The sequence below is a fragment of the Xyrauchen texanus genome, chromosome 38, assembly GCF_025860055.1.
Source record: "Xyrauchen texanus isolate HMW12.3.18 chromosome 38, RBS_HiC_50CHRs, whole genome shotgun sequence".
Taxonomy (NCBI): Eukaryota; Metazoa; Chordata; class Actinopteri; order Cypriniformes; family Catostomidae; genus Xyrauchen; species Xyrauchen texanus.
Window position 1 is genome coordinate 5,343,893 of NC_068313.1, and position 15,502 is coordinate 5,359,394.

The 15,502-nt window shown below is 39.2% G+C and overlaps 1 protein-coding gene across 8 annotated transcripts in view; it reads right to left on the reverse strand.

Annotated features, from left to right (window-relative positions):
* dock10 (dedicator of cytokinesis 10) overlaps positions 1-15,502 on the reverse strand; it is a 301,844-nt gene that overhangs the window by 120,881 nt on the left and 165,461 nt on the right. For all 8 annotated transcript variants that reach the window (XM_052109636.1, XM_052109639.1, XM_052109641.1 and 5 more), the window contains one exon: positions 9,051-9,140. In XM_052109636.1, coding sequence (XP_051965596.1) covers positions 9,051-9,140 — 90 coding nt within the window. The remainder of the gene's footprint in view (positions 1-9,050; positions 9,141-15,502) is intronic.

The window sequence follows — 15,502 nt, forward strand, 5'->3', positions numbered from 1 at the left end:
AGAAAGGGTTGTTAAATTAGAGGGAAGGAATGCAGTGTATTTGTAATTTAGTTAATGGTACTTGTACACTATTTTTGGTGCAATCTAGTGGTTATCTAGAGAGCTGCAACACTGAATATACTGTATGTTATATCTACGTAGGATGTAAGGTAGGGCTGGGTGTTAAGACGATGTAATCCGATATCAGCGATGTCTAACAAAGATGCCGATGCCGATTGTGAACTGACGATGATCGACAATATTGGGAAATGGCAAAACCATGGATCTGGGATGTCGGTAAACATATTAAACAGTGGCCAGGGTGTGAAGCTAGCACCCGCCACCCGCAAAATGCGATGAGGTTGAATCCAGTCCCTAAGCTCCTCATCCAAATGTATTTCATGCGTGGTTAATTTTGCTCATCTACCCGCAACAGGCGGGTGACCTGTCTCGGAGTGACACGTCTCGGAGTGACACATGAAAAGAAATACTGTTAGTCACAAACACATACGCTTGAAGAAACACATTTTATAAAATTTTTTAGAACAGACAAAAGAAAAGCCGACAATGCTTGTGTCTGATTCACTGTTTGTCATACCGGCGTGCAGCTGAGCCTGTCTCGTGGAACAAGCACATAAAGAGTTTTCACTCTTTTTTCTCTATTTCATTCATCTGAAAACTGTTTGCATAATCTCATCCATGAGAATGCTGCAAATTATCTGCGATCATCGCACGCATTGTGAACGTAACTCTGCAAGTTCATTAATATATCTTTGTAATAAAGAAACAAAGACGAAAGTGATTAAATCATAAAGTGATACAAGAAAATTTCATCTTGAACCTAAAATTTTGTTTTATTTTATTTTCTTTAGACTACATTAACTGTATTACCAAAATGCAATACAAACACAAATTCAATAAGAACACGCATTTGGCAGCATTATTTTGGGAACACAAGGGAATTTATTAGGCTTTTTTATATTGATTATTATTGTCTTTACATTTATAATGGTCTTTAGTTCTTAATCTGTAGCTTATTAGTAATATTCCACCTGTTCTTGTTGACAGATGCTTGCGTGATGGCAAATGGAGCAGATGGAGAAGGTAAATGTTTGGATTTGGGGAGGTGTTAAAAAATGAGTTTTTGATCACTTCGTTATTTCATTGCTTTTTTTCTTTTATATTAAAGTGCAATTTGAAGTTAGAAATGTCATTTGTTTATGTATTTCATGTTTCAATAAATGTAATTACATTTTACAAATCAATTACAAAGCAAAAAATGGCAAATCAATAAAGCAAAATAATTCCCTGACCCTCGGCAGGGGGGTTGATAATGTAATCGGATATCGCAATATTTTAAGTCGATTATCGCTAAAATATTTTTTTTGCATATTGCCCAGCCCTGATGTAAGGGGGTGTGTATATAAGTAAAAAACGGAGTAAAAGTGCAGCCTTCATGGAATACAAGTCTGCATCTGTTTATTTCACATCAATATATTACAAGAAGCAGAATATTTTTGTCAAAGATACAGCTTTCTAGTGCATGATAAATGTATATAACCATTGTGATTCCAAACACTAGTAAAGGCACCTATTCATGATATGACAAAACATTATATGCATGTGCTTGTTCTGGTTTAGATACTCCGCTAAATAATGGTTGGAAAAACTACAGCAACTTTAGTACAAAAGTATAGTACAGATTTAGTTAAAAACCCTTAATGTCATGGCACTGGACACTGGAATCCAAGGGGAAATACACTATTTTCATGTTCAGCATTTCGTATCCCATAAAAATATAATGTATAGCTGTTTAAAACAGTATTAAGACTTGTACAAAGGCAATTGTGTTTACTAATATATATTATTCTTTAACAGAATAACACATTGATTTGTTGAGCTTTAAAAAATGGGGAAGAAAACTCTTGACAAAAAAATATTGACAAAAATTGAACATTGACAGAAATTTGGTTCTTCCTGTCATTGTATTAAAGCGTTTTTTATTTAATTTTATTTTTTGCTTTTTAGAGGCTGTTTACATCAAACATGTTTTCTATGCTGTCATTTTTATGTTTTCTATGTAAACAAGCTCTGTGTGGACTTATTTAACTATTAAACAGTGTCTCATGCAAGAGCCAGATAAGAAAAAAAAAAAAGAAACAAGAAAATTCCCGTATCTGGACCTGAAATGTCCCGTATTTGGCTGGTAGAAATTTGGCAACCCTATGTGTGTGTGTCTTCTTTGGCTTAAAGCTCCCTGACACCCTGACCCCCCCAACAGCAAACACATTTCGACACAGAAATAAAACCAGAGCCAGGTCATCTACAAAGTATCACCAATAACCACACATACACAGGCACACAGATTTAAATCAGGTCAAACTTCACAAACGTGTAGCCCAGCAGCAGGAAGGGGAGTTCTCACATGAGAGGTCAAACTCAACTCTGGGTTGATGGTAATGCTAAAAAAACAGCCTTTTGAAAATGTTTAACATACAGTATATCTCAGTATTTATGTTCAGAAATGGCTTAAAAGGTTTTGCGTGTTGATAAAAAACTAATAGTTAAATTATAGTGTGATTCCTCTGTCAAACTGATCAACTGATTTTTGCACTATTTTTGCTTCTGAATGCTGATAACGTATCTTTTGTTATCAGTAATTTTGTCAAATATATCATGAATACTCAATATATCTCCCAGCCCTAGTTGGCAAACCACATCCTGAGCAGTGATACACAACAAACTGAAAGTAAAATTTACACACACTTTAAGACAAACCCCTTGTCTATTTGTCAGCCTCCTCTTTGAATCATACAGTACAGCTCAATTCAAACACACACAGAGCTGTTCTCCTGGGACCTGTACCATGAAGCCGATTTCGGTGGCTAGTCAAGTTAATTTTGTGCCAACCCTGGGTTCTAGGTACCACAGGGTTGCCAACTCTCACGCATCTGGCGTGACACTCACGCATTCAGCCTCACCGTGAGATTGAGGCTGAATGCGTGAGTGTCATGCCAGATGCGTGAGAGTTGGCAACCCTGGTACCATGAAAGTAGGTCGGCCTTTACCGGTGTTCATCGCCATAGTAACTTACTCTCCACGGCTAACCTGCTCTGTAGTAGCTTTTTCTCTGTGTAACAAATCACTAAAAGATATTGAACCAATCAGCTGTGAGTAAAGTGACAACTCTGATGCAATGGAGTCCCTTCCCTGTGTCTCTTCAAGCACTATTTACAGAAAACAAAATCAATCATAAATGATTTATTAGAGAATCTACATATAAATTTGTGGCAGATGAAGTCTTGTATTTTATTTAAATATACTTGAACTGTTTTTCATTTACAATCTCATGCCATAAAATATAAAATATGTATGAAAATAATGTATAAACATAACATAACATAACATAATATGAAGCTATCTATAAAACAGCTAGTAAGATGGATTAGTACCTGCCAGTAGTGATCAATTTTAAAAAATTAAAAACTCCAAAAGCTGGCAACAAAAAGATATTAATGCCTCCCAAACCCTTTCTTTCATGGACTGGAGATGAACATTGAGTATTTCACATGATGTTTAATATATAATACTTTGTGCTGTGTAAATATGCTTTACTTCTTCAAGATTTCATGGTAATCTCTTGTGCAGTATAAAATACATTTGTTCAAAATACTGTACATATATATATATATATATATATATATATATATATATATATATATATATATATATATATAGATATCATATTTTCATTATGATCAGCCTTTAGCAGGGAGGTAAATCTCAAAAGAAGCAAACCTGAATCATGCTCTCTCTCTCTCTCTCTCTCTCTCTCTATGTGTTTCAAGCATTTGGCTGTTCGTTGCAAACGCTACTCATTCATGTTGAAAGAGAAAGTTGATGAGCTGCATCCGCAATGGGAGAAAGGTGCCTGAGGTTGTTCCTGGCAGGGTACTCAGCCTTACAGGCTCCATATGGTTAGATTTAGGGATGGGGCGGGGTTAGGGCATCTGCTGACAAACCGAGCCCCCTTTGTACAATGTGCAGAAGCATCATGGTATCAATTAAACCTGGTTTTATTGGTTTGTTTTGTCAACTCAAAACCAATCATGTAACCCTGAGTTTGTTAAATGAGTGTCATGGTGTAGGCCCCTGATCTCTCTGTCTGTGTGTTTCATATAAAAATACAAACAAGGCCATAAGGTTTAGCCTGGCAATTATTTTTCCTTAATGTGCATGTCTGAAGTAAACAAACTCTTTCTGAATGGTAAAATATTGATTTCCTTCATTCAGTTGTCTACAAGTGGTCATCGCTGCTTTAACTTCACAGCATATGTACAAGCAGTGCAGTTGATAGAAAAGTGTTTGTTCTTGTGGTGCCATCAGCTGATCAATGTTCTCAGGATGTAATTTTCCTGCAGATCCAAAAGAATAGTCCAACCTATTCTCATCAAATCATGTTACAATACATACATTTTTGAAAAATTAGATTTACATGGCTCGTTGTATGTATTGCATCAGTTTCCTGGTGAAATAAACATTAGGGGCACAACAACAACACTGACCATGTTTACGTGCACTTAAGAGTACGGTTTATTCCAGGTTTTTGGCTGAAATTGGTGTTCTGAAATATCATGTAAACAAGAACGCTGATTTCCTTATGCCATTTAAGGGAATAAGTGAAAGCATTTTTACACACCTAGGTTTCTCTCTGAGGACGTGGCTTAATGTATCCATGTAAACACATAAGCAGCATTCTGTGAGGGTGTTTGAAGAGTGCGTGTGTGTGGAACAGTCATAGGATAGAGCCCAACAACATGTCAACACAGCAGAACAAATTCAACATTTCAGGGAGTACAGTTGGAAAATCACATACTGTATATTATAAACTATACCCATTAATACACACAAATGTAAAATATTGAAAAATATTTTACAAAAATATATACCCTAGAGTTTTGTGTAATAAAGAAACCCTCTCTACTGTGTCGCAATAAAGCTGCAGGTCATGATAGTAAGTTAAGGAAACAAACACAGCAACAACTCTGGAATATCTAAAAATAAACTGAATCAATAAAATGGTGAAGTCTTCCTCTTCCCATGTTTTGCAGGAAAATTACATTGCTGTTGAGAAACTGCTTACTGATGGAGCTGCATGTATACAGGAGTAAAGAGTATGTATAGATTACTATAGTAACCCCTGTTCCATGATGGAGGGAACGAGACATTGTGTCAATTGTAGTGACATAAGGGACTTCTTTTGGGAGCCTCGGATAATTCTGAATATGAAAAAGGCCAATGTCAAGTTGGTTAATAGAATTTGCATGTCCCGCCATATGGGTATAAAAGGCAGGGATCGTACATCTGTTCAGTCAGGTTCTGCACTGAGGAGCCGAGAATAAGGTTCAGCCATTACAGTGGCTTGGTACAGTGTTGTCGCAAGTTGTACACAACGTCTTGTTCCCTCCATCAGGGAACGGGGGTTACACTAGTAACCTAGATGTTCCCCTTCTGTCACTCACTCAACGTTGTGTCGATTGTAGTGACACAAGAGGTCCCTATTCAATAGCGCCACCTACACTGTACCGTGTTACGTGATCTGCTGATGCTGATGCAGCAAGCTGTAGCGTGCCAAAGGAGCACGAGCATCAGACTGCATGTAACCTTCTCCGCCACTAAGATGTCATATTGTTTTTATTAGGTTCCCGGCATCCAACCAAGTGTTTCCCTTGAGGGGTGGGAACAAGTGACGTGACAAGCATGGGAGCAGGCCGTACTAGCCGCAGCGGCCCTTTTCCTGTCTATGTTTCTCCTCACAGAGTTTTAGATGCGGCTGGGGCCATCTAGCTATAACATGCATTGGGGAAGGCGTTCTTTCCCAGTCCTATTCTTTCAGGCGGGAAAGACCCCGCGGAGACCACATCCTGCCCAGGTAAAAATGTGGCAAATACGTCACGTGGGTTTCCAGGCCACATTTGGAAGAGTTGAGGTGGTAGAGCCTACCTAGCAAGGGAGGAGTTGCTACAAACACAGTGACTGGGGTAGGAATGAGAGCACTGACCCGACTGCGCACCTCTGCAGGTCTTCAGATCAGGAAGAACACCAATTTGCTAACAGGCGCCACTTTAGGGCGTAAAGCTGCCTGGTGGAGGGAGCTCTGGCTTGGTTGATGGTGTCTACGACAGCTGGTGGTAGCCCACTCAGATCTTCCGCATTCCATCCAGGGGCCAGATGTGGAGGTTCCAGAGTTCTGTAATATTTTACATATGCCCCAGGAGCCTCTGGAACTGTTTTAGATGAACTGCAGTGCCTATTTTGAATGACGAGAGGCAATTCAGCACTGACTGCACGCGCTCATTTGTGTGGAATGCTATAATTTAGACTGAGTCTAACTCCATGCTGAGAAAAGAGATGCTCTGAACCGGGGAGAGCTTGCTCTTTTCCCAGTTGACCTGAAGCCCTAGGCGGCTTAGGTGTCTGAGCACCTGGTCCCTGTGGGCGCATAGTGCCTCTCGAGAGTGAGCTAATATCAGCCAGTTGTCGAGGTAGTAGAGTATGCGGATGCCCACTTCCCTTAGCGGGGCAAGGGCGGCCTCTGTGACCTTTGTGAAGACGCAAGGGAACAGGGACAGGCCGAAGAGGAGGACCTTGTACTGGTACGCTCGTCCCTCGAACGCGAACCGTAGAAAGGGTCGGTGTAGGGGCAAAATTGAGACGTGAAAGTACGCATCCTTCAGGTCTACCTCTGCGAACCAATCTTGATGCTGGATGCATGTCAGAATGTGTTTTTGTGTGAGCATCTTAAAGGGGAGTTTGTGCAGAAACCCGGTTGAGAACTAACAGGTCCAAGATTGGTCTCAAACCATCTCCTTTTTTGGGTAAAATGAAGTAAGAAACCCTTCTCCATCTTGGCTGGAGGGACAGGATCTATCGCATCCTTCTGCAAAAGGGTAGCAATTTCCACGAGCAAGGTGCTGGCCCTTTCGCCATGCACCGAAGTGGTGCGGATGCCGCTGAAAGAGGCGGATGCCTGGCGAACTGAATTGCGTAGCTGAGTCGGATTGTCCTGGCCAGCCAGTGCGACGGATCGGAAAGCATAAGCCACGCATCCAAGTTGCATCCTGAGGCATGTGTGCTGAGAAAAAAAACTCTGAGGAGAGGGTCCTAGTGAGGCGTCCTCTGGACTTGTCAGAACCGGCCTGAGCGAACATCTTGTCCCCACTGTGGTCCATCTCAGGAACGCTTGGGAGCCTTCCAGGTCCTTGAGGAGGTTTGTGAGACTTCCTGCAGGTAGCTCTATGCTGGGGCTGAGAGCTGGGCCCTGGTTGAGGCGGAGCTACCTGCTGTTTTTTTGGGACACCCTCAGCGAGCAGACGGGGCACGGCTGGATGAGGACCGGCATCGAGGTAGGATGTGTTGGATGGCCTTCATCTGCTTTTTCACCACTGAAAACTGCTGGGCGAAGTTTTTTTCAACGGTGTCACCGAATAGGCCGAGCAGGGAGATGGGGCGTTGAGAAAGCGGGCTTTGTCAGTTTCCCATATCTCAACCAAGTTCAGCCATAGGTGACCTTCCTGGACCCCAAGGGTGGCCATCGCCTGTTCGAGTGCCCGCACGGTGACCTTCATGGCCCAGAGGGCGAGAACAGTTGCTGAGCGCAGTTCCTGTAGCACATCAGGATCAGGACTTCCCACGTGCAGATATTTTAATGCCTTAGCCTGGTGAAATTGCAGGAGGGTCATGGCATGCAGGGCAGAGGTGGCCTTTCCAGAGGCCCTGTAGGCTTTCGCTGTCAGCGACAACGTCGTCTTACATGTCTTGGAGGGGAGTGTGGGATGATCCAAGTGGTGCAGGTACAGGTGCACCCCAACCATTTTTTCCACCTGGGGGACCGCTGTGTACTCGTGGACCACCCCGCCGTCAAGGGTAGTGACAGCGGTCGAGTAAGGAGATCGGTTCTGTGCAGTAAAAGGTGCCCTCCATGACCTTGTGCACTCATCATGCACCTCCGGGAAGAAAGGGGGAGGGGGTATGCATGTGGCTTAGAGCATCGCCCTGACCTGAGGAACCAATCGTGAGCCATGACGGAAGCAATTGAGCATGCTGGGGGGCAGGTGGTTTGTGGGGATTTACCCGGCAAAACCGCGCCTGCAGAACTCCCCAAATCGCTTCCATCGTCAGCCGGGTCATCTTCAATCATGTGGGAAGAAGGAGCAACTCTGGGAGCGGCTGGAGTAGCATGTCCCTTGAGAAGGGAAAGCCGCGACCGCAACGATGCCATGGTCAAGTTCTCGCAATGAGTACATGAACCATCCACAAACGCTGCCTCGGTGCGAGAACAACGCAAAGGTGGAAGGGCATCTTGATAAAGACACATCTTTAGCGCCCAGGGTGTGGAAAATAATATAAAGAAAAAATATATATATTCTTACTACTTATTCTTTTTACTTGTGTTGAGAGAAAGGTTTGAACCAGATAAAATTAAATATGGTTTTGCTGTAGTAATATTGATAGCTTTAATGCAATTAAATGCTGTTACTACAATAATGTGGTTTTAATATAGTAACCATGTTTAACTTTTTTTGTGGCTATTATGATTTTACTACAAAATACCATAGTGATACTATGGTTATCGGAGCAAAACCATGGTTAGAATATATATATGTTTTGTAAAAACTCAACAGAACATAAAACACTTTTAAAACCTGTTTGAGAGACCATTTAACTCATTTTCAGTGACACACAGTTGACATTTAACTTCGGAACTGCCGTGATATGTGTAATGAATCATGTAATTTTGTTTTGCAAAAATTTTGCTAAAGTCACATAATTTTCACAAGACTATCTAGATTATTCACATGCCATTTAGGGCTTAGGTGATTGGCTCAAAAAAAATAAAAACACGATTTAAAATGGCTGATTGGCAGATTTTAAATCGCAAACTTCTGGCTGATCATCCACCAGCCAAGCAACTGCTTTTGAAATGAATGGGAATGCTAACAGATATTTCTCTGTAGGTATTATGGACCTACTTGATTCCTCAGATTACAACTATGCACACACACCCCTACCTGTCTCACAAGCAGACATTCAGCGTGTTCATCAGCTCCCTCTGGCACAGTGCACTTAACCGTTCTCCTCTCCACTGAAAGAGTAGAAACCTGCAATAAAACACACAATCAGAGAGAAAATTTTATTAAAATAATATAAAGAAAAAAAATATATATTCTTACTACTTATTCTTTTACTTATTCTTATTCAAGTATTTCAGTGTTTTTTTTTTGACTATTTGCACTAGGTGTAAACAGCACCTGTCGCACAGGGTGGCTATTTGCACTCTAATTGTCTGGTGGAAATACAGAAATGAAAGGTAAACTGCACCATTAGTGGCATGGGGTGTAACAACATTGTTAATTTACTTTTCTCGTGCTGAAGACCCTGGTTCGATTCCACCTTTCCCCCCACTTTTTTCCATCCTGTTTCTTGTCTCCACTCTTAATTTTTCCTTTCATACTAAATTAATATAAGTTAATATAAAGGTCTATTTCCTCATGGTGTTCCTCATAGGTCATAGTGAATGTTGTGGTGTTGAGAGAAAGGTTTGAACCAGGTAAAATTAAATATGGTTTTGCTGTAGTAATATTGATAGCTTTAATGCAATTAACCATGCTGTTACTACAATAATGTGGTTTTAATATAGTAACCATGTTTAACTTTTTTTGTGGCTATTATGATTTTACTACAAAATACCATAGTGATACTATGGTTATCGGAGCAAAACCATGGTTAGAATATATATATGTTTTGTAAGGGAAGATTAGGGTTAGGACTAGGGTTAGGTTTAGGGGTTGGGGTAGGGTGTCCGTGGGACTCTAAATAAACACAATAGGCATGCTGCAGTGATGCCATACTGTATGTTAGTATTTAAATAGCCTTCAACACTATTTACACTCAGTACATAAAAAAAATAACAAATTTCTTACCCCATTGGCAAACACTTTAATTTTTTTCTTGTTTCAGGCAAAAACCTCACTACATTTTGTTATATTTCTCTGAAAACAATATTCTTGTTTTAAGAATTTTGGTTTTTGTATCTTAGGGATGTTTAGCCTAGATTATTTTGACTAGAAAACAATTCAAAACGACTTGGTTTTATAGAATTTTCTAAGTGCATATCATTGACCACAAAACAAACTAAATTGCATGTATATGGTAATGCATTTAAAATGGACGTTTATGGGGCAAGGCAATGCAATGTAATAAACATGGTTTAAGCACATTTTTTATCCAATATTTTACCTCATGTAAAGTGAAAAATTACCATGTAAAGAAGATAACATGGAGCAAGAAGATGGTTTACATGGAGCAACCTACTCTCTCGGGAATTACTTCTGTAATGCATAAAGTGAAGTTAATACAGAACAATAGTTTCACTGCTAATATGATAATTTATACATCTTTACATCTCAAATAGCTCACATTTTTTTTGTACAGAACAATTAATAGGTATTGAAAAATACTAGTTACATATTTCTGATTTTAAACTCTCTAGAATGCCTTGCTCAGTAGACTTCAATTATAAGTGAATTACTGTAAAAAAAAATTTGTTTTACATGCAAGGGATGAATTTATTTAATTTTCTTTCTGTGGTAACTGATAGCATGCTATGTTGCCGATAGACCTTAACTGGTATTTAACCTGGAACATTCCTAATTACCCATTAAGATCAAGAAGACAACCAAAAGTATACCCTAACACAGTAACCATGCTGCAGATGTTACATGTTACTGGAGGTGTAACAGAAATGCAAACATCTTTGAGTGTGTTCCTGAACGAAATAAAACACAGTTGAAGACCTATGCTCTATATTTAAGATAACATGCTAACTAGTCCTAGGGACAGATAATTAACCTCCACTTTGACAGCACACTTAAATTCTGTATGCAGTTACTGCTGCTGTTAGTTTAAGAAGTACAAAAAATGTGTAGCCTATTTAAAAAAAAACTTTATTTTTAAATAGTCTACTGGATAATGCTGCAGCAACATTAACAGTAATTCCAGTAAAATTCTTCAGTAGAAAAGAAGCCAGTTATCTTTAAAAAAAAAATTCAGAACTCTTTTTTTGCTCACTTAAGTTGTTAAAGGATATCAGTCTTTTTAATCACATTGTAATTTTTCTAGAATGTAGAATTTAATTTATTTCAAATTTTTTGCTTTGCTAACAAACAGCAAAGACACAGACCATGTCGCAAGAAGGAAAATAAAGACGAAAAAGGCGTGAGGTTTACCATAATTTGCTGAGAGCTTGTGTTTACCACCGGACACGAACATGCAGTAAAAGTTCCCTGACTAGCTAAAAATTATTTTTCTTGACAAAATATTCTGTAAGTATTATATGAAAATAGTACTGTATATGAGAATATATTGGTGTATTTTCAGTTTAAATGAGCTAGTAATCTACTTCTCTGATGAAAAAGGCATGTAGAAAAATAAATAATAGTTCAAAATAAAATCATGAAGATACACTAAATAAGTCGGCACATACTAAAGCCATTCTACCAGCACAGTAGAGCATGGTTGAGTATGGTTAGCTAACCGTAGCAAGAATTCTGGGCCATGAATTGTTTATAATAGTGCCATGCTCAAGTGGAAATTGTACAGTAACCGTTCCATAACGTGCTCAGAATCGTTCGGCCCGATGGTGGAAAAGCGGCTACAGAGTTTCTGTGGGCAAGTTCACAGTAGTTTAATATGCATTTCATTCAAAATCTGGTGAAATGCTCCTCCGGTTTTGATCTCAATGCATGTTATAAGCAAACCAAATTATTGAGTAGTTTGCATGTATAAACAAGCTTTTTGACATTCACAAAGCTATCTTGTGTCTACAAGAGACTTAAAATAAAATGCAAAAGACTTTTGGACTACTTTAATGGTGCTTTTATGGTTCTTTAATTTTAGAGCTTGATGGTAATGACCATAACTAACACATAGTATCAGATTTGAATCAGGCTCGTCTGACTGATACCCGATCTGGTTAAAAATATCTGTATCTGAGCGGATCGGTGCATCCCTAAGAGAAAGAGGGAATTTAATGTTCTCTTTCTCTCTCTGTTCATCACAGATGCTACTTGGCATACTAAACATGCAACCTCATCACCCCTGCCTTTACTCTCCTCGGGAGACTAGTCTCTACCTGCTGGCATCTTTGCTTGTCCAGGAATGGATATGAGGGTGAGGGACCAGTGTGAGTTAGATGCTTCGCCGGACACGCACCCTCGACATGAGTTATATGCAATGCAAAACAGGGAATTGGAGCACGCATTGTGGCCGGGCCGCACGAGTAAAACAGGCGCCAAAAGCGAAATATGTTCTTTTATTTTAATCTTGACAAACCGTTTTGGAGATTTCGGTCTTTCCCCATTCAAGTAGAAGGGAGCTGCACTGTCATGATGCTTGTTTACATAGAAAAATAGCTGCCCAAACGCATTCCAATAATGGCCACCAAGTGGACTGACATACTTTGAAAAAGAGACTTTGTTGAAAGTATCCAGAAAGATGTTTGGACTGTTCTAATTCATTTTCTTTTGTTTACATTCTTGAAATGGTCTATACTAAACTTATTTTAAATATTTTTATATAAAATTTTACTGCATTTATTTTCTCTTTTAGGCTAAGTGCGTTACTTGATTTGTTACAGGTTTTGCAGGATCTGATCACGGTTTCCCATTGTAAACACTCCAAATGATCTCAGACATTTAGAGCGAATCTAACCAAGACCATGATCATGGTTTGGTTTACTAACAACATGCATTGTAAACACAGCACTCCAACCTCACTTGATTTTCCCATTTGTGTAATGCCAAACAAGTTTGGCACTGACATGTTATGTCAAACAAATTTGGCCCTGACATGTTACCATACAATGGTAATGTTAATACACAGAATAGAGATGTGGCGAGCCACTTATTCTATTTCTATGGAGATGACAGAGTGAGGAGCATATTGAAACTATTGTAAACTATACAATATAACTCTGTTCTGTGCAGATGAAGATTCAAGGGTTTAACCTGACCACCTTGGAATGCCGTGGCATGAAAGTCAAGAAATTACAACAGAAATATACTACTATTGTATACTGTGAGTCGATGTAGCTGTCAATAGAATTAAAAATGAATTGTGATCAATCTTATTTTTTGTTGTTATTACGACTAATCTACCATACATTTTGGAGGTTTTCTTCAAATTCAATATTTTAGAAATACAATGCAGTTGAAATGCACTAATTTTCTCTTTTAATGTATAAAAACTAAATGCAATATGTAATAATATATAATACAGATGTTAGTGATGCTGAAGATGATTAGAAAATGTACACTCTGCAGCTAAATTCGGTTGTCAGATCACTTTTTAAATTCCCCTTTCTCCCCAATTTGGCCAATTACCAATATTCTCAAATTCCTAATGGTGGCGCAGTTACTTGCCTCAATCCATGTGGCAGAGGATGATCTAAGCTGCCTCCGCTTCTGAGGCAGACAATCAGCTTGTGCATCTTATAATGTTACTTGCTGAGCAGGTTACCGCAGACAATTAGCACGTGTGGAGGCTCACACTATTCACCCTTGCATCCACGGACAACTCACCATGTGCCCCACCGAGAGCGAGAACCACCATATAAACCTTGAGGAAGGTAACCCCATGTAACGTTACCCTCCCTAGCAACTGGGCAATTAGTTCCTTAGGAAGCCTGGCTGGAGTCACTTTGAACTTGTGACTCCAGGGGTGGCAGTCAGCATCTTTTCTTGCTGGGCTACCCAGGCCCCCGTCAGTTCATCTTTTAGTTTTTAATCCTGTTCTGGACACACACGTGGCTATGTACACACTGCAGCTAAATTCGGTTGTCAGTTCACATTTTAATGCTTTATCCTCTTCAGTAGCCTACACACACGGTTCAGTAGTTTACGGGAGTGACAACCGCATTCTACTTCCGAATTAACTTGTGAAAAATTCAGGTAGTGTCAACTGCATTTTCATAAGTTCCTCATAGTGTGTAGGGAACTGAACTAAATAACTAGTTGTTAATGATGTGATCAATAGCGGGTGTAAGATGTGTCTGACTTCTTCTGGTGCAAATCACACAGACAAAGGTATCTATCTTCACTAAAATATTCCAGTCTCTCTCTCCACTGTAGTTTCATCAGCCCTTCGATCTTGAGGTAACCCGTACATAACAGTCAAGAGTGCATGTGCTGTTCAACTACAGCCATTTAGATGCACATAAACAAAACACAGTGATTCTGATGACGGCAGCAAACTAAACATTGCTGAATTATATTGCCTTTGTGGATAATGTCTTTTCTCAGAAATAGCAAACACAAAACGGGTTAAATTGTTGGCATTCATTTTTCTTGTTCAGAGGTGTGAGATGCTGAATCATTGCTTTGGTGATCACTTGTCAATCATCACATCTGCGGGTGTCAATCTTGTATTCCATGCACACATGGAATGAAGATTAAGGGGATTCATTCCTGCATTTAAATGTGGTTGTCAATTCCGAAACTTAGTAAGTTAATATAGCTAATTATTCTCTTAACATGAAAAATATGACCCTATAATTATCATCAATATTATATTTTAAAAAGTGAGCTGGGTTCCACAAAAAAAGCAAAAACAAAAAACAATACATTGTGAAAGCAAAATGAACTGAGACCATTTAACAGGTCAAGTGGAACAAATAGAGATCCGAGCCGATTTTAAAAGGCCCAGTCGCATGTCAAAATTCCGCTGGTGAAATGCATGGTCGTGAATTTCGCGTGATGGTCTTCTGGTGGTAAAGAATTTATACTCATGGATTTTGCATAAGTTTGGTGAATATTGACAGTCAAATTCACCTCATTGACCAATAGGAAGTTTCTTGGTTTGGCGGTGACCTCTGTGTGGGCAGTGCTTTGTACACAGCTACACTGAATATTCAGAATGGACAAAGATATAATTTTAGCGGTGAGTACAAAACACTGCATCTGGTGAATAAATAGGCTATAAAAAGCTGAATTTGGTGAAACTTACATGCATTGTAACTGAGCCAAGTTTAAGTCATTATTACGAGATGTTATAAAAAAGAACATATGAAGCATAGATATTGTTTAACTTTTATTTATATAACCTTTATTGACATGTTTATAGATGTGTCCCTTGAGAAAAGAGAAGGAAAAAAAGTATTTTTTAATAATACAGAAATACAGGGCAATTATGACAGCTATCGCTGATGATCTACTGTTAATGAATTCCTGCAAATGTAGTATTTAGCCTATCTAGCAATGCTTACGTAATAACGTTTCTAGTTTAATACATTGTAGATGATTTTTAAGGCCCCTGCACACTTCATATGAAATTGAAAAAATGAACTGGTGTGATGTCATTTAGAACAAAATTCTTTTTAGTGTTCTTGAGTTTGTTTTGGTGGTTGGTAACAGCTCGCCAGGGAGTACTTTCAGGAAAACTTCTTACCGGCTGCTAAACACCTTCT